This window comes from Bidens hawaiensis, unplaced genomic scaffold (assembly GCF_021521415.1).
Source record: "Bidens hawaiensis isolate Kalapana, Puna unplaced genomic scaffold, B.hawaiensis_p1.1 tig00004151_1, whole genome shotgun sequence".
Lineage (NCBI taxonomy): Eukaryota > Viridiplantae > Streptophyta > Magnoliopsida > Asterales > Asteraceae > Bidens > Bidens hawaiensis.
The window spans coordinates 671,534-695,766 of record NW_027491246.1 but is presented as its reverse complement, the minus strand read 5'-3'; the positions used below and the strand labels follow the sequence as shown (position 1 = coordinate 695,766).

At 34.7% G+C, this 24,233-nt stretch overlaps 1 protein-coding gene across 1 annotated transcript; it reads right to left on the bottom strand.

The window, feature by feature from the left end:
* Window positions 1-323: 323 nt before the first annotated feature.
* Window positions 324-966, bottom strand: LOC143625613 (polcalcin Nic t 1-like). Its single transcript, XM_077095900.1, has one exon. It carries the CDS (start codon window positions 686-688, stop codon window positions 437-439), a length of 252 nt encoding a protein of 83 aa, XP_076952015.1. The 5' UTR covers window positions 689-966; the 3' UTR covers window positions 324-436.
* Between the last annotated feature and the right edge of the window lie 23,267 nt (window positions 967-24,233).

The window sequence follows — 24,233 nt, the reverse complement described above, 5'->3', positions numbered from 1 at the left end:
TTCTTTCTTTTGTGTCAGTTTTAGTTTACTTTCTTAACTAAAGTCTTTATTTCATTATTTAATAATCAATATTTAAAATCTTTCAAACCTAAAATCATTTTAGATTAGTATTAGAAGTTTGTCCTTAATGTCCTAGATCCGATAGTTGGTCTTATATGCTTACTACACTGTGACCGACGCACTTTCCATTATTGTGTCTGGTTAATTGGTAACTCTTATTCTAAAGCTTGTTTTTTTATGGTTATTTTATTTGCTTTCCAGATTTTATTTGCAACCGAATACATATTTGAAGTTCTTAATATCATATTTTGTTATCAGATACTTACATTTAAACTACTAATACAAATTAAACAACACATAAAAAAAACAGGACATTTATCGATTATGAGAGGCATTATCCAAATAATCTCTTAGGATCATCTAGAACATAAAACACTTAGAATATCTTGCCAACATCCTTCATTAATCCCCTGTTGGCATTATAAAATTCAGTAAACTCTTCATAGGAAATGGACCCATCTCCATCAGTATCGAGTTCGTCCATCATAGTTTGGACCTCTTCGACTGACACAGAGCCGAGCTTCTTCAATGATTCTCCCAACTCGGCTGAAGAAATTTTACCATCGTTATTGGTATCAAGCGCACCAAAGATTCGGTCACGCTCAGCCTTGTCTTCATCCTCGGCCATGATGGGTTCCTAACGGTTGAAATCAATAATAAGGATTAGAGCCTTATGTGTTTTTATGTATTTACTAATAGTTTTGTATTGGATTAGAAAGGTTGATATTAGAATGTTTATAATTGGTTGTGGAATAAAAGGATATATGGATGACCTATAAACATGGTTTACCTTTTGTTTCAAAGGTGTAAGAAATTCTGATATGTAATAAATAGGAGATTATTGTGGTCCTAAAAATAGCAAATACCAATTTTGCAGAAGATAAATAAAGATGGGTTACATTAAATCTCTTACAGCATTCATGATTCATTCATTATTTTTTATCCTATAATTTAACTAAAATTCATAATTTTCAAAATTTAATAAATATTTTTAAAAATATCCCACAACCTATTCATCATTTTTATCTTTATCTTATTCATAAACAATTATTTTATTATATTTCTCGTTTTTATACACTCACAATAATTTAAAAAATGATGAATAGTGACTTTTAATATACAAAAGGTTGTTATAACAACCTATTATAATTTAAGGTTAGGATAAACAAATGGTGGATGAGATGAAGTTAGTTTTTATTAGATGTTTTTTTTATAATATAATGATGAGGGAGAAGATGATGGATGAGATGAGAATGCTCTTAGCACCTAATATTTTAACTTACACACCAAATTCCAGATTTTAATTATAGAATACTGGTTTCAAATAATCTCAACTATGCCCTATTAGCAAATAACGATCCCCACTTCAAAGTTGGCTGGTGACATTGCAACTAAAGGGGTATTTGTTTTAAACGAACCACGACTAACGAAAATTAACTCCGTTAGTTATTTTCTGACGTGGCACGCCTAGTTGTCAAAAAATTGACTACATAAGCAGCTTACTTGGCATCTGATGATGATGAGTAGGCACATCATTTTTATACATTTGTCAACAATCCCTAATCAATATAAACTCTAATCATTCAAACCAAAAATCGAAGGATCAAAAGGCTCTGTCAATTAAAATTGACATAGGGTTTTTTATCAAGGAATGAAGATGATTAGAATCCATAAAAATGTTTACCCCGATTGAAAACGAATTGAATTTATGGCTCATCGGAGTTCTAATGGTGCGGAGTATCAACAGAGGGCAAATCAAAGGGGTCCATTTAAGTTGGGGGGGGGGGGAGCGAATGGCGACCGAAGTTTGTTGTGTTTGAAAACAAGTGACAACGTATGCTTTCATAAGATAAATTCCATGATTCCGTCGGTGATTTAAGACTAAATTATGAAACTATCTATAGCCTGTAAAAGCGTAATAGAGGTTGCGTCCATCTCGGCTTGGGGTTACGAATCAAAATATGTAATCAACCGGTCATTTCGGTCATTAATTTGGCGTTAAATGCTCGCCGGAGTAGATGCCGGAATCATCGGGCGGAAAAACGTGGATGAATGATGAAAATGGAAGTTATGATTTAATGTTTCATTTCACACCATTGGACCTTGAAAGAAAACCAAAACCACCCTCAATTTTTTCCACGTAAGCATCCACGTATTTGCCACCTAAGAAGTTTTTGACAAGTATGCGTGCCACGTCAGAAAATCACTAAAGAAGTTAGCCTATGTTAGTCGCGGTCTATTTGAAACAAATAGCCCTTTAATTTGTACTGTCACCAGCCAACTTCGAAGTTGGAACCGTTATTTACCAATAGGGCATAGTTGAGATTATTTAAAAACAATATTCCTTGAATTAATCATTAAGGTGTAGAATAAAAGGTCAAGGGTTTAAACCCTGTAAAGTGCAACATTTACTCGTTAAAAAAAACAAATTAATCATTTTACTATTTATTAAAATTACATACAAGAAACTTTCTGTTAAAGTCATGTTCAAATTTTTATAAATTTTAAAGAGGTGGCCACACATAAAGTTTTAGATGTGGACTCTGTTGGTATATTTATCATTTTCTCACTTGTTCCTACTTATAAGATTGGTAATCTAAAGGATTGTTCTCATTAAATATTTATTATATAAGTAAGGTTAAAAGCTTACAACAGTTAATGAGAATAATGAAGAAATATATTCCTATTACAAATATACACTATTAAACTCTTCATTCGATGCGGGAGGTGGACGACTGCTGAGACTGGAGTAGAATGTAACATTCGTCATTTTACAAATCCGAAAATCGACCCCTTTAAAATCCAAAGTTATTAATTTTCAACTAAACTACTTTATTATATTATATATAGTTCTTAAAAGATCAATTTAATTTATTTATGCAACTATAGGTTCTTTTTGTAGTTTACCAAAGTTAAATTATATTTATATAACTATATTATTATTTTAGTAAAAAAATAAAAACATCTAAAAGTTATTAATTTTCATCTAAAATACATTACTATATTATATAGTTCTTAAAAGATCAATTTAATTTATTTATGTAACTATAGGTTCTTTTTGTAGTTTACTAAAGTTAAATTATATTTATATAACTATATTATTATTTTAGTAAAAAAATAAGAATATAATAAAATATCATGGACTTTCGCTGTTGGATTTTAACAAGATTATCAAAGTCATATAACCTATTTTTTATGAAAAACGCCATGGATAAAATAGTTTTAAATCTTGTTATTTAGATGAATATAAAACCGATTTCACAGGCAAAACCAAAAACCCGGATCCATATACGAACTACATGCTTACCAGCACAAACAACCATAAGATATACATGCATGTCAACCTTTTAAGGAGTTAAGAAGGTTGAAGAAGATAATGGTTGAATGAAAAGTTTTTAAATGAGAAAACCTCAAGCTTGTATACTCTCAAGCTTGCAACAAACACCTTGTATGCTAGGCTTTACACTTTAAAACCCCACCTCCTTGTTCTCCCTTCCATTGGCCGACATATGGAGAGAAAATGTTTTGTGTCTTGTGTGTTTTGAGAGAGAAGAGTAGATAATCAAAAGCACCACCCTTGTTGCCCAATATAAATTCTTGCATGTTGTCGTAATAAAGACAAAAGAGAAGGGTGGAACATGGGGGGGGGCACCTCCTTCCCAATTTGAAATTCAAATCAATTTTTTGTTATAAAATTTTATGTTATGTTTATTTAGTAAAAATGTAACCTAACATAAATAACATGCAAGAGTAATTAGGCTTATATATAGTTATTTAACCAAATTTAAATAACATTATGAAATGTCCTCTCTCAAAATATAAATCATCCATATGTTTTATTTATTTCACAAGTACAATGTATTTAGAAACCTTTTTCCAAATATCGTAATTGTTAATATTTATTTACTACGATCACATCATCTATAAACAAATATTATTTGATGTTTGTCTAGCTTGTTATTGGGTGTGACCCGACCTGGATCATAACGTACTAGCCACATCAATAATAATATGTGTCTTGGGCAGACCGAGTCCAGCAATCTCCCACTTGCACAAGATACATAGAAGATTGATGCAAGTAGCAAATACAACCTAACAACGGTTTACTACCCCTAATACGTATGACAAAGTGCCATTCAATAACATCATCTCCTTCAAGTCCCTTACTTGAAATGATTTAGGTGAATCTATCATTTATCCTTTTCCCTCAGATGTCATGTAAAATCCAGACATAGAGTGATCATTCTTTGTTGATTTAACTTTGCAGGCCTTGGACATCTTACTCTCAATGAATAAGAGGGACAAATCCCCTACAGAACTAAGTCAAAGTATAATATTTGGTGAATATCAAGACCCAATATGTATCTCAGGTCGGAGGATACTATGATATTCGCCTTTACTCAAATTTACTTATGATCAATCACAAAGATTCCATGTAGTAACATTTGAGAGCAGGTCAATCCAATATTTATATCCCAGAAATATCTATGAACCTTGTCAGCAACTTCTTGCTCTATATTCATACCTTATGAATATCCACCAATCCTAGTTCATAATAGTCTTACCTTAATAATCGTTCCCACAAATATGAACGACTACGCACATTTAGAATAATTAACTTATTCATAGACTTAAACATGCTAAAATGGAACATAACTCAAAATGTCATAATCATAAACCATAGGTCCATAATCATATGAATGAGTGAAAATAACAACTGTTCCGATATCCAAATATAAAATAGATCAAATCTAATCACTAGAATATCGAAATCCTAAGGCACAAGTGTGACCATCATGCTTTGTCCTTTCAAGGAGCTTCGTGAGTGGATCTGCAATGTTTTGATCGGTGTGAACTTTGCGAATACATATCTTTCCTTTCTCAACTTCATCCCTTATGTAGTTGAATCTCCGCTCAATGTGCCTCGTCTTTTGATGTGCACGAGGTTCCTGGATTTGAGCAACCACACCCTCGTTGTCACAGAAGATCTCTAGAGGGTCCTGAATGGTACGGACCACCCCTAGGCCGTCAATGAATTTCCTTATCCACGCAGCTTCTTGTGCTGCCAATGAGGCGGCGTTGTATTCTGATTCTATGGTGGACAATGCTACCACATCTTGTTTTGAGCTCTTCCAAGAGACTGCCCCACCATTCATAACGAAAACTTATCCCGATTGTGATCGAGAATGTAACATTTGTTACTTTTCAAACCAGAAAACCCGACCGATTTCGAATTTTCCATTTTGTTTATACATACATACATACATATATATATATATATATTATAATTAATTTCCGTTGCATGTATTTATTCGTCGATATTTTTGTTCGTATTTAACCCGACTCGTTGGGTCTTTTCGGTGAATTACATTATATAATATTCACAACGATTTAAAGTTTGTTATTCTTTCGTTTCTATTCAATGTGGTCAAATAACGAAACGCCGAGGTCGAAAGATTATTTAATCGACTCACAAACTATGGGGTATAATATGAAAATAATCCAAATACATATACTCTAACAAGTTTATATAACATACTAAAGGTCAAGGTTCAAATCGTAAGTATACTTTAATTTAGTTTAAAAAGAAATATGAAACTTCACGGGCCGTTTATGTAATATATTTAAAATAATATATTAAATCATAAAAAGCAGCCATCCCCCCAACCTTACGTCTAGGTCGTTTTTCCGGCGACGGAAATTACGTCTAGGTCGTTTTTCCGGCGACGGAAATTCCGGTGACCCTCCAAGTTCCAGTAGCCTCCAAAATGCATCAAATCGCGCGTTATAATTTGATTAAATGCGTGTACCTCCTTAAGACCTTAACGAAGACTTTAAATCAATCGATAATGACCCGTAACAACAACACAATTCGTGCAATTTATCTCGAGAAACCGTCAGTAACGGCCAGATTAACCTCAAAACGCAATTACGATATTTAAACGATATATCTCCAATTAAACTTATAAATAGCCTCTAAAACTTCATCTAAACTCCTTCACATCTTTATTTCCACTAAAACACTCTCAAAAATCAATAGTAATCCGTCAAGTTTCGTATTTCCGGCCACCTTTGTTCTCTGTCAATACGTAACAATACCAAGTAAGTAATATATGGTTTTTGATCCTTTTGAGCCGATAAATAAAACCCCTAACACTAATTTAACGAACATGGAACTGTTTTCGTGAATTGAAAATCCATGATTCTTTTGTGTAGATGATGAACTTGAGTAATATTATAAATATCCTTATTCCTATTATTTAATCAATCAAGTAGTTAGTACAGTTGGGTAAACACATTTGGTTTGGTCATGAAGACCCGAGTTCAAACCCGGGTCAGTGTACCTGTTTTTGCATTTTTTTAACATTGTCTTTTATCATATAAATTAATTAAAACTAATATAAATATATATTAGATTATTTAAAAAGCATAATAAATCAATTAAAATTATTTTTAAATCAAATAAAATTTTTATAAAATATAAATTATCATTTCCAACTAAAACCCAACTATCTGGTTCGTTAAACCATTGAAACTAACTTAATTTTATTCGTTACTTTGTTAACTTTATTCATTGGATTTTCATTCGTTAAACTGTATTCATTAGCCTATATTTCGTTAAACCTTATATTGTTAACTTTAAATCCGTTAGCTTTTAATTCGTTAGTTTAGTTTTATTTCGTTAACTTAGTAATAGTTGTACAGGATAAAATCATTATTTAAAACCTGTACCTTGAATTTATCGTAACCTTCATTTGAATGTTAAAATTATTATATTAAAAATAATACGAACCGCTAAAATTCCGTAAAACTTAAAATAATATTAATGCTTTAAGATATTGAAATAGTGCAACATATCTAAAACAAACATTAACTAAATCCAGATAGCTATCCTTAATTTTCTTTACATTTTTATTATAGTTCGCGAAGTTCGGTTACTTCGATTGCGTTATTGTGCTTTCGGCTTTATTACAAGTATACCTCCGATTTCAAGAGTTTCTCACGCCCCCTTTTTTAAACGTTTTACTTTCTGGGGGTAGTATGCATATCCTACTTAAACGATTACGATTATTGCTTATTTACAAAACTTCAATTCGCATTATGGACTTGTGTTTACTTGCTTATGTGCGTTGTGCTATCTGAGTACGCTGATCGGCCTCAACTGGAAAGGACCTTGCGTGCGTTGTGCGATATTCCGAGTACGTTGGTTGTTACCAATTGAAAAGGACTTGACTTGCGTTGATTACACACTTCATAGAATTGTATACTTCTTATGTATTATGACAAACTGTTTTGATTCTCACCAACTACTTGTAGTTTACTTTATTTTATATTGTAACGCCCGTTAATTTCGGTTCAAGAGTTAAAGCTTGTAAGGTATGCATTATTCTCGGGATTTAACCGACGTTTCTCGGGAGCCTTTACGTCATCTCGGTACGTTAAATTATCCAACCTTTCCTTCCAAGTTACCATATCCCTTAAACTTTGAGGGCTAATGTGTAACATTTATTTTATATCATAAAATAATGAAAAACCCCGATCGGACCAGATCCCCCCCTGGCGATTTTTCTTCTATGCAGCCAGGTTTCAACCATAAAAACTTCAATTCCAGGTCAGTTTTATGATTCCCCATCTCTTTTACACCTTAATTGATCATATTAACGCGCTTATTGGTCGTTAAGGTTGAGTTTTCATGATAACAGTTTGCTGACAGATTCGTATACGTTTATTGTAGGGTTTGTAACGCAATGATAATCCATTTTTTATGATCGATTCTTGTTTCCATGAAGTTCTACTTTGAGTCTAGTTTCCAGAAAAGTATAATATGTAATTTTTGGATGAGATTTGAATGGTTTTTATGATTTTATAAGATCTAGTGTCAAAGCTGATGAAGGATGAAGGATTCTGGTCTGTCTTCCTGACGTCATAACCCTTTTTCGACAAGTCCAAATTGGTTGTTTTCACTTCTGGAAATTAGTATGTTGAGTTATGAACCAAACCCAATTGGAATCGTTTAATTTGGTTCAGTAATGAATTTTATAAAAATAAAATCATTTTGTTGTGCACTAAAATAGCTGCACGTACCTTTCTGTGTCTACTAGAAAAATATAATAAAAATATTTTTTTCTAAAAAAATATAATAAAAATATTTTTTTATAATTTTTGTGTCCACTAGAAAAATAAAATAAAAATATTTTTTTATAATTTTTGTCTCCACTAAAAAAATATAATAAAAATATTTTTAAAAACCTAAGGAATTTATTAAAGTCTGGTAAAAATTTAATAATTTATTTCAAAGGTTATCCTATGTAATTAAATGCATCTTCGCATGCTAAAATCTGCACGTTTTACTGGTTATTGATCGATAGGTTCGTTTTAGGCTTAACCGGTGGATGTTCAATTGTGTTCTTGTCGAGGCTGTTTGAAGTGGGTTTTTGCACCGAAATCTTCCTATGTATGTCTAGTATAACATACTTAAGTATCGTTTTTATTGGTGTTCGTTAGATTGGTCAACTAGTTGTAGCTTGATTGTTAGTGTTCGGTTGGCTTGAGTTGAAGTGATTAACGACCAATTCAGATCGGGGACACTCGTTTTGATGTACGGGCTTTTCAAAATTCATTTTTATAAGTTATGGGGCTGAATTGATTGTCGGTTACTCCAACGGGTCGGTACAACGCGCAATTGTGTTTACTGAATTGTTGGTGCGTTGTTGTTGCAGGTTACCGACCCATTTGACTCGTGTGGACTTGTTGGCTATGATTTTATCATAATGGGTCCACACGGGGCTGAGTTGGATGATAACGGCCTAGACGACTCCTAAACGCGCATGTTAGTGTCACCTAGTGCTCCCGGGGGGGGGATTGGAATTATTTATTCCCGGGAGTACCTAAGGGGTCGTTTTGGTGAATGTGAGACCTCGGGGACTGTTGTGACTAAGTTTGATGAGGTCGAGGGTTTAGGTAACTCGAACCATGATAGAATGTCTCGTAGGATAAATCTTGATGTCATTAGTATTGATTGAATGTAAACCGACAGGTGTTTGAGTTTTGGGACTACTTAGGGATTCTCTAGCTCGTGGTGAATCCGCATCTTGTGTCAGGTAAGTTCATGATGCCCCTGTTCACTCTTTTCAAGTTTTGGGTTAACATGCACAACTAAGTGTTTTTCTTACTTGATGAAATGTTTTAAACGATTTTATAGAGGCTTGCTAGTATATGGTAGGCCTTGGGATGTTAAAATATATATACATATTTATACATATATACATTATTATTTGGCCTCTATTTGGCGGAGTTGTAGTCATTTCGACTACGGATGTTGCGTATGCCTACTTTGTGTTTGCATGCGTTGATGTTACGTGTTTGGGTTGTACGTTTGCTCGACCCTGAATGTTATACGTGGATGTTACACATATATATATATTGTTATATATAGGGATGTACTTGAAAGGATGTTTATATATATATATATATATATATATATATATATATATATATATATATATATATATATATATATATATATATATATATATATCTTTGGTATATCTATGTATGAGAATGTTTAGTCTTCGGTAACGATGACTTAATGGATGCACTCTTTTTACTTTAAAAACTTTTGGTATGTCTACCATATTTGTTATTACTGATATTATTTACTTAAAACTTGAACTCACTCAGCTCAAGCTGACTTTGTGTGCATGTTAGTGTGAGTTTCAGGTTAGGAAGAAGATGCCTTATCGCTTGGACGTGCACGAAGCTACTTGGACGGTGAAGGGCATACGTGGACGGAAGAATGTACTTTGAACAATTTGATTTCAAATAGTTTCATGAATTATATTTTAAAGTTGGTTTTGGGCAAAACTCCCGGGTTTTAGGGAACTTACTTCACTATTTATGTTTTCCGCTGAATTTACACTCTGAGATGTTTGTTTTAATGGAAGAAACCGTTTTCAAGTTTAATTACTTTAATCTATATTTTGTATGAATACCAACTATGGGGCTCCCGGGGTTCGGGGCTTTACAAGTTGGTATCAGAGCCATGGTTCGAGGGATCCGAGCATCCCCGAATGCTTGGACTCGAACTGTAAGAGAAAAACTAGTATGCCCACCGCGAGTAGCTGCACGCCAAGAGGTAACTTTAAATTGTTTAATCATTCCTTTAAATTTTAAAGTTCCAGTATGTGATTAATTGTTTAAGTGTTAAATAGAATGCTAATGTGGTTAGGGGCACGGGGTGCTTAAGACGGGCCGGTGAAGTAAACGACTAATAACACTTGATCAATGTTATTAGCAGTTTACCCTTACCATCCATGTTCTAAATACCACTTGTGTCTGACTATGTTAGGGTTCCGTCTTTGTAGGGATAGGATTTGGCTAACTCTCGAGTCGTTAGCGGTAAAGTTCATCTTATTCCCTAAATTCTCCTGTTCGTTTCCCATCCTCTCGAACGCTTTGCGCGTAATTGTTTAGCTGAGGCGTAGCATGCTGTCACTCTGGGTTCCTTGGTATTTGACCACTTAAATTTCCCGCTCCTTCAAGAATGTATGTGCAACTATTTAGCTAAGTAGGAGCGTAATGTTATCCCAGATACCTTTCTACTTTATGAATTACAGAAGTTTTGTGTCTACCGCTTTCTGTTCCTCTTTGAATAAATCACTTGAGTGCGTAGTCGATGTGTTTGAGGTTGAGGTCGCTGTAGGAAAATCTGTTTCTGTGTCTAGGGCTACCCTCGGTGATGTTCCTATCATTCGGGATTTCCAGGATGTATTTCTAGATGATTTGTCAGATGTGCCGCCGGACCGCGAGGTCGAGTTCCAGATAGACCTTGTGCCATGCGTAAAACCCGTTGCTCGAGCCCCTTACCGTCTAGCACCGAATGAGATGAAAGAACTTATGGCCCATTTGGAAGACTTGCTCGATAATAGCTTCATTCGACCGAGCATCTCACCGTGGGGTGCCCCCGTCCTGTTCGTTATGAAGAAGGACGGTAGCATGCGGATGTGCATAGACTACCGTGAATTGAACAAGCTCACTGTCAAAAATCGGTACCCTCTTCTGAGAATCGACGACTTATTTGATCAGCTCCAAGGAGCTAGTTGGTTCTCGAAGATCGACCATAGGTCCGGGTATTATCAGTTGAAAATTCGGGAGGATGATATTCCTAAGACAGCCTTCTGCACCCGTTATGGACATTATGATTCCTCGTGATGTCTTTCGGTTTGACCAACGCACCGGCTGCGTTCATGGATCTTATGAACCGGGTGTGTAGACCGATGCTTGATCACTCTAATATTGTGTTCATCGACGACATTCTTGTGTATTTCAAAAGTGAATCCGATCACGCCGGTCATCTCACGGAAGTTTTGGAAGCTCTGTGAAAGAACAAGTTGTATGCGAAGTTTTCTAAGTGCTCTTTTTGGTTGCGCAAGGTTCAGTTCTTGGGTCATGTTATTAACCCGAGTGGTATTTTGGTTGACCCTGCAAAGGTGGAAGCCGTAAACGAATGGGAATCTCCTAAGTCTCCATCTGAAATCCGTAGTTTCCTGGGTTTGGTGGGGTATTACCGCCGCTTTATTCCTGACTTTTCGAAAATTGCATTGTCATTAACCAAGTTGACTAAGAAGAGCGTCAAGTTCATTTGCGGAATTGAGCAAGAGGAGGCATTTCTTGAGCTGAAGAACCGGTTGACGCATGCTCCGATTTTAGCTTTACCTGATGGCACCCATGATTTTGTAGTGTATTCTAATGCCTCTTATCAGGGGCTTGGGTGTGTTTTGATGCAGCGAGGTCGACTCATCGCTTATGCCTCACGGCAGTTGAAGCCTCATAAGGCGAATTATCCTACTCACGACTTGGAGCTGGCGGCGGTTGTGTTTGCGCTTAAGTTGTGGAGGCATTATTTGTACGGGGTTCCTTTCGTTATCTATACGGATCATAAGAGTTTAAAGTATTTCTTTGAGTAAAAGGAACTAAATATGCGACAGCGTCGATGGTTGGATTTGATTATGGACTATGACCTGGAAATTATGTACCATCCCGGTAAGGCTAACGTGGTAGCCGACGTGTTGAGCCGGAAGGAGAGACCAAAACCTATCCGTGTGAAATATTACCAGCTCCTTCTTAAACCCGACATTTTGAAACAAATAGCCAACGTCCAGAATGAAGCATTAGAGGTGGAATGGATTATGTCAGAACGTATTTGGGGTCAGGAAAAGTTGTTGGAAGACGTCGGCGATGGGGTAAAGTATAAGGATGGGCGTTTATGGGTGCCGAAGTATGGGGAATACCGGGGTAAAATTTTAGATGAAGCGCATAAGTCGCGCTATTCCATTCATCCTGGCGCGACCAAGATGTACCAAGACCTGAAGAAGAATTATTGGTGGCCTGCGATGAACTTGGAGGTAGCTCAGTATGTGAGTAAGTGTTTGACGTGTCTACAAGTTAAGGCCGAGCAACAGAAGCCGTTTGGGAAACTTCAGCCGTTGGACATACCTAAGTGGAAATGGGAACATCTTACGATGGATTTTGTGACTAAACTGCCTCGTACCCTTAGGGGTAATTATGACACCATTTGGATAATCGTTGATAGACTGACCAAGAGCGCTCATTTCTTTCCGATTCGAGAGACCTTTAATTCTGAATAGCTGGCCGATGTGTTCATTCTTGAGAACGTTTCTAGGCACAGGGTTTCGGTATCTATTGTTTCGGATAGGGATACGCGTTTTACCTCCAGGTTTTGGAAAAAGTTTGACGAGGAGATGGGTACCAAATTCCTTATCAGTACTGCCTATCACCCGCAGACGGATGGTCAATCCGAGAGGACCATTCAGACTCTTGAGGATATGTTGCAGGCCTGTGTAATTGATTTTGGTGGTAGTTGGGATCGTCACTTACCGTTGGTAGAGTTCTCGTATAACAATAGTTATCACGCCACGATTGGGATGCCACCGTTTGAGATGCTGTATGGTAGGAGGTGTAGGACTCCAGTCTGTTGGAGTTCCATTGGTCAGAAACAGTTGGGTAGTTTGGAGGTGGTTGAGGTTACGAACGAGAAGCTCGATAAGATAAAGGCATTCATGAAGGCCATTCAGGATCGTCAAAAGTCCTATGCAGATAAAAGACGAAGACCTATTGTGTTTGAGGCTGGGGATTGGGTTTTGTTGAAAGTTTCTCCTCGGAAGGGTATTATTCGTTTTCGTAAGAGGGGGGGAGCTTAGTCCGAGGTTCATTGATCCGTTCCGTATATTGTCCCGTGTTGGTGAGGTAGCGTATAGACTGGAATTACCCGATGAGCTCGCGGGGATTCATCCTACTTTCCACGTGTCCCATTTGAGGGAATGTTTAGCTGATAAAGAGGCCCATGTGCCTCTTGATGACTTTGTGTGCACTCTTTTTACTTTAAAAAATTTTGGTATGTCTACTATATTTGATATTCCTAATATTATTTACTTAAAACTTGAACTCACTCAGCTCAAGCTGACTTTGTGTGCATGTTAGTGTGAGTTTCAGGTTAGGAAGAGGATGCCTTATCGCTTGGACGTGCACGAAGCTACTTGGACGGTGAAGGGCATACGTGGATGGAAGAATGTACTTTGAACAATTTGATTTAAAATAGTTTCATGAATTATATTTTAAAGTTGGTTTTGGGCAAAATTCCCGGGTTTTAGGGAACTTACTTCACTATTTATGTTTTCCGCTGAATTTACACTCTAGATGTTTGTTTTAATGGAAGAAACCATTTTCAAGTTTAATTACTTTAATCTATATTTTGTATGAATATCAACTGTGGGGCTCCCAGGGTTCGGGGCCTTAATATGCATGCTACAGGTGCTGTGATTAGATGTTGATTGCTTATGGAATACACTAGCTTAGGAATAAAAGAAATAAATGGAGTTATTGAAATAAATTGCCTTTGTATAAATTTGTTTGATTTTTACTTGGAGATTTGTGTATTATGATGCTTTGAAATGAATTAATGATGTTATGGTCACTTAATAGTGCCACGTGTGTTTGAGCAATCTGTACGTCACACTCTGGCGCTTACACTTAAGCCGGAGTGTTACAGAGTGGTATCAGAGCCGTGGCTCTAAGATAGGACATTAGACGTAGTTTTCTAGTTTACCAATAGCTTAATTGTTTAAATATCTAGGTTGCATGATTAGAAAATTGTGCGAGCCTTACTTTATCTAGGTTGCATGATTAGAAAATTGTGTGGGCCTTACTGTTTCGCCTGATGTACACAATTGTTCAAATGCCTTTACTATTACTTTACTACTGAATTCATTTACGCCTCATGTACATAAAGCAAACACAAGTCCAAGGCTTATGCCTAAAATAAAGATTCGTTTATACATTTTAATTTATGTGTTTTAACTAAAAGTCTGACAAGTCGTGGTGATACACGAATAACCAACTTTTGGTTCGATTTGATTACGCATTTTTTTTTATTTTTATTGGAATGTACAAGATATGATAATTCATACAACATGTAATTCCAAAGACTCAATTGTTTATATTGCGGTTTCGAAAAGTCATTGGGTTATGTGAATAGTCGAGTTTTTAATTCGTTTTTCTATGTTTATATATTCATAGAAATTTCTAAAATTTATGCTATTACATGAATTGTTAAGTTTCAACCCGTTTTCTTTATTTAGAATTTCTATCATTATAATTTTAAAAAAAATTCGAAAGGTCATGGTGATACATGAATCGTCGAGTTTCAATTCGTTTTCTTTATTTACATATTCAATTACTGTTCTGGGTTTTGAATTAAACTACGAAAAGTCATGGTGATATATGAATCGTCGAGTTCCAATTCGTTTGCTTTATGAATATATTCATTTAATGTTTTGGACTTAAAAATCAAAAATTCGAAAAGTCATGGTGATGCATGAATTGTCGATTTTCAATTCGTTGTCTTTATATAATTTGTTTATTATTATGGTTTTAATTGAAAATTCGAAAAGTTATGGTGGTACATAACCTCTCGATTTTCAATTCAATTTCACTACTTATATTAAGCTAACGTTAAATTAATATTTTATTTCAAAAGTTATATTTTTTTCATGTGTTTATTTAAGGATTTATTAGATTATTGTTGAAATGCTTAAACTCATGGCATTTCAATGTCGATTTCAAATTTTGCTCCATGCGATTTAATTTCTTATAATTTATATAAATGAAATCCGATTTTAGGAATCTTTCATGTAATATTTCTTTTGGTTATTAAACAAATTTCATATTTACGACTCATGTCATATGAATTCTTCACACTTCATGTCTTCTTGTTCTCCGCTACGTTACCCTCGAACCTCAACCCACAAAACGATAACCCAGATTATCAAACAATTGACTTTCGTGATCTCGACCATGATTGCCCAAAATTCATTACCAACCACAACAAATCATTCAAACCCCAAAGCTATGTCTTTATCAATCCAAACCCAACACCACACTTGGATACTCAAACCTAACCCAACGAAAATACTTACACGGGGACCCACCCTATTTTGTACGTGTGATTCCACAACTCTGCCACCGCAATGTCGAAATGCTCCATATGGTGATAAATTCGGCCACCTCATCAACCCTTGTCACGTAACTACGCATACTCAACACAACCCACTTGTTCCTACGACCGAAACATGGGGGGACCACCTCCTTCCCAATTTAAAATTCAAATCAATTTTTTGTTATAAAACTTTATGTTATGTTTATTTTGTAAAAATGTAACATAACGTAAATAACATGCAAGAGTAATTAGCCTTACATATAGTTATTTAACCAACTTTAAATAATATTATGAAATGTCCACTCTAAAAATATAAATCATTCATATGATTTATTATTTCACAAGTACAATGTAGTTAGAAACCCTTTTCCAAATATCGTAAGTGTTAATATTTCTTTACTATGATTATATCATCTATAAACAAATATTATTTGGTATTTGTCTAGCTTGTTATTGGGTATGAACCGACTTGGATCATAACGTACTAGCCACATCAATAACAATATGTGTCTTGGCCAGACCAAGTCCAACATTCGAATGTCCATGAATGTTTATTTTTAATCGAAACACAACTATAAATACACCCTCCTCATACTCATTAATCTCTACCTCTCTTCCTAAAAAATATTATTCCAAGTAGGCTTTAATTTATGTTCTTTATATTTTCTTGTTTTCTTTTTGTTATAAGGGTTACACCTTAACAAATTCTTAAATTCTTGAGGTTTTTGTTTTGTTTAATTTAAGAACCATAAGGATTTTGATGATACATGATCAAACATATTGCATTCATCATACGAAAAATGGTTCATAATTTTTCTTCATCAAAATCCATTCCAAAACACAACAACATTCTTATTTTTAATGTTTCAGATTTGACAGCAAGAATGATCTTCAAAGATTGAGCCATATCAAGGGTCATAACAAATAGGATGATTCAAATGACTTAATTTTTGTTAATTGGAAACTCAAACACCCAAATTGAAACATTGTTTCGCCGTTATGATCACCGTTTCGAGATAAGTTCTAATCGGTCGACTCGTATCGTTCTTTCGATCAAAAGACCTAAAACATCATTTTGAAACTTGGGAAAAAATGTAACGGAGTTATGTGTTTTTTAACGGAGGACCATTGAGATAAAAATAGTTGAAAGTTGGGACCGCTGGTAGTGATTTTTAAAGTTGGGATTATTATCGGCCAATACGCAAAAGTTGGGATTATTTATTTCCATTTTCCAAGTTTTAATTATTTATGTCTATACCTCATCAACCACAATTCGATAATACGTGTTATGGATTTATTGCTCATCGATTGCATGCTAATTGGTTATGTGTTTATTTTTGTTGTTTGACGGTTGGGCCACCTCATCCTCATTGAGTATGCATATCTTTTCCCGATATGTTGGCTTTGTGCTAGACCGAAATGGTCCACATCTATTTTATTTAGTAATTGTTATATATCATCAATGTTATGATTGTTTATATTCACATACGAATTGTTCGTTTTACAATATAATAATACATCCAAACTTGTGTATTGCTCACTCAACTTTATATTGATCAAACTTTATTTTTACGCATGTTACAGGTTTGTTAGTTGAAGAATTAGAAGTTCAAGAAGACATTTAATTGAACTTTAGGTTGTTGAAGAAATAAACAATTTATTTGGATAATCTTTGTAATAGAATTTGTGATGTATTTAGATTATATGAAATTAAGTAATTAGTTATGGTCATTATTATTAATAATGTCTTGTGAGCTACTGCGCAATTAGTTGTGCCCCAACATATTTCACCGTAGGTTGGGGTGTGACAGGTTGATATCAGATCCGAAGGCCATAATATAGGTTGTTAGACGTGATGACCTAGTAGTCTGCTAAGGGTCCCATACGTGCATATGTGTTTGCCCTAATTAACTGTATTTGATTGCTTTCATAGCTTTTTTAATTAATTAATTGTTATTATATAATTAATGTACACAAGCATACATTACTCCAAGGCTATGCCTCATTCTCAAAAATATTTTTCAAAATCCTAGTTATTATTATTATTATTATTTTTTTGGGAAATTCCAAAAGCCCAAGGTTTTATTTTCCCCTCTTATTGAGGATGATTCGTGTGGAGGATATGTAGTATCTGGAAGGGGGGCACACTTGTTCTCCGAACCCTTGATGCTAGCCTAAGTAAATGCAATGCATATAAATCTCAACCAGCCGTGAGATTCGGTTGCTTTCCTGGAGGGTTCAGCGAGGGTCATGAAACCTATTAGGCCAAAGCATATCACACCAAACGTCATACGAATCTACTAATCTCATTTAATCAACGTGGTTATGTGATTACATTATTCGGTTTAACCGAATTCACTATGATTCGTGGCTTAATTCGGTTTTCTCATTGTTATTACTATTTTTTTATTGAATGAATGAGTGAAGTAAAAGTGTGATTCCTAAAATACTTCAATTATCCACTTCAACACCCTCTTCTCAAAATTTTTGATTTAATTATGAAATATTTTCAAAAACCCAAATTTTGATTTTTATGGTTTCATTTTTTTGTTGTAATAGTCACGACGATTCATGGATATTTCAACGATCCATTTTATATTTTATATATTTTTGAAATTAATGGAACAGGACAGTCCCGGTGATTCTAGCATATCTGTCTCCAAATTTAATATCTTTCAAAATTTTTTAAATAGTTACATATATTATTTTAATGTATCAAGTATCCACTTAAAGTTATGTTTAACATTTAAATTTTCATACTTCACCAATAATTATCCTTTAAATTTATGTTGCAATTTTTAATTGTAATCTTATTATTGAAATATTTTCATTTCAATCATAGATTTTCAATTTCTATATAAAAATATGTTTGTTTAAATTTTATTTATCATTTTGCCCAAATTGATCCTCAACCTCAATATCAATTTGCTAAATGGTTAAAATTTCATGGTTTATTTATTCATTACAATTAATTGCGCATGCAACCACATGAAAGTCAGTATTCACACCTCAACTCTCAAATTTCATCACATATTCACAATTTTAATGAATGTTTTAATTCCAATAACATTACAAACTACCCCCTGAGGGTTCGCAAATTATTTCATATTACTTAATTTTCATTGTGGTCATATTTTTAGTCTTATGTGATGTTTAATTATTTTAAAATTTCGATTACAAAGAGTTTGAATTTTACGAGTTACTACACTACACCCACATGCTTTCACGAATGTTTCTCATATCTTTATTATTTTTCCATATTCTCATAAATTTCAAAATGTCTTCCTTTCCCTGCATCCGTCGTTGTACTAATAGTCGTCCCGCTGGAACTTCCCATCGCCGTATGGCCGCTTAGAAAGGAGATCGCTACTTTACCCCTAACTTCATGAACCAAATCCAAATCATCAATGACAACAGCTCGTCATCCTCAACCACTAATCCCACTATTAGCAACTACAAATAAATAACCAAACCACTTCAACAATCATAACCCCAAGAACCTAAAGAACTTTATTGTAACCAACACTACCCCACCTAAAGCTCCTCAAGCTTCTTATAAGAAATTTTATTCGGGTCCCTACCCATTTTGCGACACTTGAAACGCCATCATCGCGTTGGTATCTGTAACGCCCGTTAATTTTGATTTCAAGGATGAAAGATTGTAGAGTATGTATAATTCTCGGGATTTATCCGACGTTTCTCGGAAGCCTTTACGTCATCTCGGTACGTCTAATCGCTTAACATTTCTTCCAAGTTGCATTATTATTATTTTACGGGGCCTAGAATGAAAAAGTTTTATGATATAACACTAAACAAAAAAAAAATAAACCCTAGTGCAGCCCCTTGTCCGATCGCCCACTTCCAGCCCCTCCCCCCTTTCATTGCTTCGACTTTTTGATCGATTCCAAGCTCCAAGACGTAGTTCAAGGTATGTACTACAATACCCAACACTCTTTTTGTTCACCCCTAATCGTTTTGATGCTCAATTTTGCCAAAACTTTTCGTTGGACAGATTTCGGCCAAGGTGTAATTGACCCACTTCCCGTGGATAAAAATTAGAGTTTCCAGTGTAGAAAGATCCCCAGGTATGGAATTAACATCATATTAAAATTTCGTGCTCATTGGAGGTGTTTAGGTCGGTCAATCGATTTTAGTTCGAAAACTCGGGTTTATGGGGTGTAGAATTGCAAATTGTTGAGTTTGATGCGTTAATTGATCGGGTGTTAGACCGATCAGTTGTACAGCCCTAGGGGGATTTAAGGGCTTTGGAAAAAATTATTTTTTTGATGCTCGGGGCTGTTGTGGTTAGTGCTTCGTCAATCGAGTCGGCGGTGCGCGAATTTTTGTTTAAACGTTAAAGTAAGAGTTGTAAAAAGGAACCGTCAACCCTATCAACTCGGGTGCCATAATCTTGATGAATGAAAAGATTTAAAATGGAATTTGGTCCATTCGGGGCTGATTTGTTAATAAATGGTTTTAAGGTTTATTACACGCACATTTGACCCGATTTGATTATCCTTGGGCCTTGGGCCAAGTGGTTGGGCCTTGGGCCAAGTTGTTGGGTCTCGGGCTAAGTGTTGGGCCTTGGGCCAATTTTTTGGGCCTTGAGCCAGAGTGTTGGGCTTGAACGGCCCATTAGGCAAGAATGTTCTTACGGTTCAGTCTAGTAATGTGTTGTGTATAATTTACAGGCCCTTGCTTGTGATCGTGCACTAAAGATTCTCCTAGCTCGTTGCAGGTGTTCAATTGATTTCAGGTGAGTTCATGATGCCCTTTTTACTCTTTTACTTTTGGGCTAGCATGCATACATAAATGTTTTCTTACATGATGAAAGGTTTTAAACGAATTTATATAGGCTTGCTAGCATATGGTAGGCCTTGGGATGTTAAATATATATATATATATATATATATATATATATATATATATATATATATATATATATATATATAAATTATTTCTTGCCCTATATCTGGCGATGTTGTAGTCGTTTCGACTACTGATATTGTGTATGCCTACTTTGTGTTTGCATGCACTGATGTTACATGTTTAGGTTGTACGTTTGCTCGACCCTGATGTTATACGTGGATGTTATATATATATACTGTGATATATATAGAGATGTAATTGAAATGATGTTTACATATACATTTTGTATATGTATGTATGAGGATGTTTAGTTCGGTAATGATGATTTGATGGATGTACCCTTTTACGTTTTAAAACTTTGGTATGACTATCATAACTATTATTTAATGATGTTATTTACTTAAAACTTGAACTCACTCAGCTCAAGCTGACTTTGTGTGCATGTTAGTGTGAGTTTCAGGTTAGGAAGAGGATGCCTTATCGCTTGGACGTGCACGAAGCTACCTGGACGGTGAAGGGCATACGGGAATTGAAGCTTCACTATTAAACATTTGTTTTTAAAAGTTTTTATTTAAAGATAACTATGTTGATTTTGGGCAAAATTCCCGGGTTTTGGGAACTTATTTTATTATTTACGTTTTCCGCTGAATTATACTCTGAAATGGTTATTTTAATGAAGTGATTTGTTTTGAAGTTTAACTATTTTTACAAGTGTTTTGAATGATTACCAACTGTGGGGTACCCGGGGTTCAGGGCCTTACAGTATCCACGCCGTAAATGCTCCAATCGAGTCATCTTCGCAATGAATATTCTAGACTTATACACGAGAATCAACCTCAATTCTATCCGAATCAAGTTATCCCAAGTCAAACTGGAACACCCTAATTTATGAGATTTCAAATATGTGTATGTTTTTGCTCTATAAAATATATATACATTAAACTGAGATATTATTTATTGAAATATGATAACTTAACGTTTTAAAAGAGGCTTCGAGTATATGGGAAATGCATATATGACAAACTCAGTTTATTTTTTTATAGGAATTTCCTTAAACTTGTATTACCAAGTGTGCTATGGATTAAATTTAAAATAAAATTTATGAGGACCGAACTTGTTATTTTAGCAAACTAGAGGTAAAGGGGTATTTGAGAAATTAATCAAAACAAGAAAAGGTCGATCAGTTTATAACAAGGAGGCGACGCCCACGGTCTTCGATCATAGCAGAAAGGGGAAGAAACGAAGAGTGGAAGCCAAAAATCCATCACCTACGTCGCAAGTTCAAGGGATTCAATAGTGATTTTGTTAGTTTCCATCGATCTCTAGAGTTACAAGTTGGTAATTTTCTATCTTTGTGTTAACAAATTTATGGAGTTGGGTTCTTGAGTTTTGTGGTCCCAAACCTGCAAATTTTGGGTTTCTGATGCTTGATTTTGAGGAGAAAACCATTAGTTGTATGTTAGAATAATTGAATTTAACTTTTGAGTCATGGGTTTAATTACATGTCATGGATTAGGTGTTAATTTCATAAATTTGCGAGTAAGGTGTGAATGCAAGATGAGCCATGATAAGCTTTTGTTGATATAACTCTATATGGTGAAATTTGATTTACTAAAGTGAGATTATGAATGTGGTTAGAGAGAGACTAAACATAATTGAAAATGATAGTTAGAGAAGTCTAAATTGATATTACAATGATGAATTATAGTTCATGCCCACAAGGTGTTCGATGAAATGTCTAAGCTACTAAATAGTGAAAATGTGTATGAGTCGTATTTACTTGGGTGCCATAATTTGTGTTAAGAGTTAAGCTAGTGGCATAAGGTTATGAAAAACCCAATTAGTGTCGGTGAGTAATATGCGCTCTAATTGATAATGAGATTGACTTGTTGTCTAGATAGGCATGGCGTAGCTTGGATGATAACGGGTCAAACGGGTGACAAAGCAACAAACTCCTACAGGCGAAGGTGTGTGACTCAAATGTGGTTGGTGAAACTAGCGTGTTGTAACTATTTTTATATAACGTGGATTATTATTACCACTTTGTATATTTTATACAAGGAGTAAATTAGAATAATGAATGACTTGGGTCATATTGATTAAAATTCTTATTGTTAAAATGGTTCAATACAAATTGTTGAGTATGGTAAAACTTAATAATAGCGTATGTTTTGGGGTTTTAAAGTCATAGAGAAAGAAAGCAAATTGGTAACTGGTAGAGTGCCCAAGTGCTGAAAAATTCAGCTTGTTTCGAAATTTTAACCGGTTTTAAAAAATTCATAGTAAATTAACCGAACATCCGTTCATGGTGTATTATATATCAACGGAAAGCTCTATAAGTATACCTTTCTATGAATTTTGTTTGAAGTAAAGCAGCCGCTGCAAGTAAATTACTACAGCTGCAAAAAATGTTTATAAATAGAAGTTTTATGGTATTTATAGAATCATTAGGAATTAACCAATAACTCGTTGGGGATATCTTTGGTATAATTGTAAACTTCAAGGTGACTAAAGTACTTTACATGAGTTGGGGATAACGTATGGGTTGATTTAGAATAAACTAAATGGTGGAATTTTGGTTAAGTTGTGGGGTTTGATGTAATCATAGTGTCACAATTTTGTAGCCGTTTTAAACATACTGTTACCGTATGCGGTGTTTAATATGATTTTAAACTAAAGGCGGGTGAATATTACAAATTTAATAATGGCGTGTGACGTGGATAATAATAAGTTGTTAATCTAACGGGTTGTGGTGTGTTATACAATTAATATCTGCCTGTTATGTTGTTTAATATTTACGGCGTGAATTAACCCACTAATGATGTTTTGTAGTGTTTTCAGTTTGTATCAATAGAGATACCATAGGTAAAACAAACTACTGTCAGGTTCGGGAGAAGTAAGGGAGCATGGACGCATAAAATGGAGTTTTAAACCGTTGTGGGGGTCATGCCGCGGGAGTGAAGCTTGACACATTTTGAGTTTTTATGAATCATATTTGTATATTCATATGTAGAATGTGAGTCATCACTTAGCTTCGTCTAATTAGTTGTGGTGTTGATGATATGCAGGTATAAAGAGTCTTTTATACATGGATGCGCTTATGATATGGGAATTAAGCGGGTCGGCTTGGATTGCATATCTTATTGGGAAATTAATTGGGGATATTTAACGGAGTGTCGAAGAAATGGCTTAACCCGACTTAAAAGATAAGTGAATAAATAAGCCATTTTCATTCATTTGCTTTAGATGATAACCACATATTTACGTGTATATGTATGGTGATTAAACCATAGAAATATTGAATTATGAGATGACTAATCATTGGGTGATGTCATGTGATAGTTTTGGATGGTGAAAGGCTTTGGTGATCAAGTCAATGGACCGGGTCAACGGGATGGGGACGTGGAGTTGGTGCGGTGCATGATTTTGCATAGTTGTTTTGTAAAGTCTTTCTTTTACATTATGATTGTATTGGTGTTTTGGAGTATAAGCTCCATATTGGTTTATTAAGAATCGGAGTGTCCACGTATGTTTGGGTCACTTTTGTATTGCTTTCGTTGGGTGTCTAAACAGGTTTATGTATCGTAAGAGTTATTTATTTTACCAATAGGTCATGCTGAAATTTTATAAAAAAAAACTTAAGTGTGTCAGGAGTATTATATTAGTTGTATGTCAAGGTAATATTATAATTGGTGGTATTATCAATTATGATTGGAGTTCTTTATTTACAATAAGAAAAACAAATGGGCCAAAATTCTGCAAAAGTCTTGAAAAAATGTGTTTACGAAAT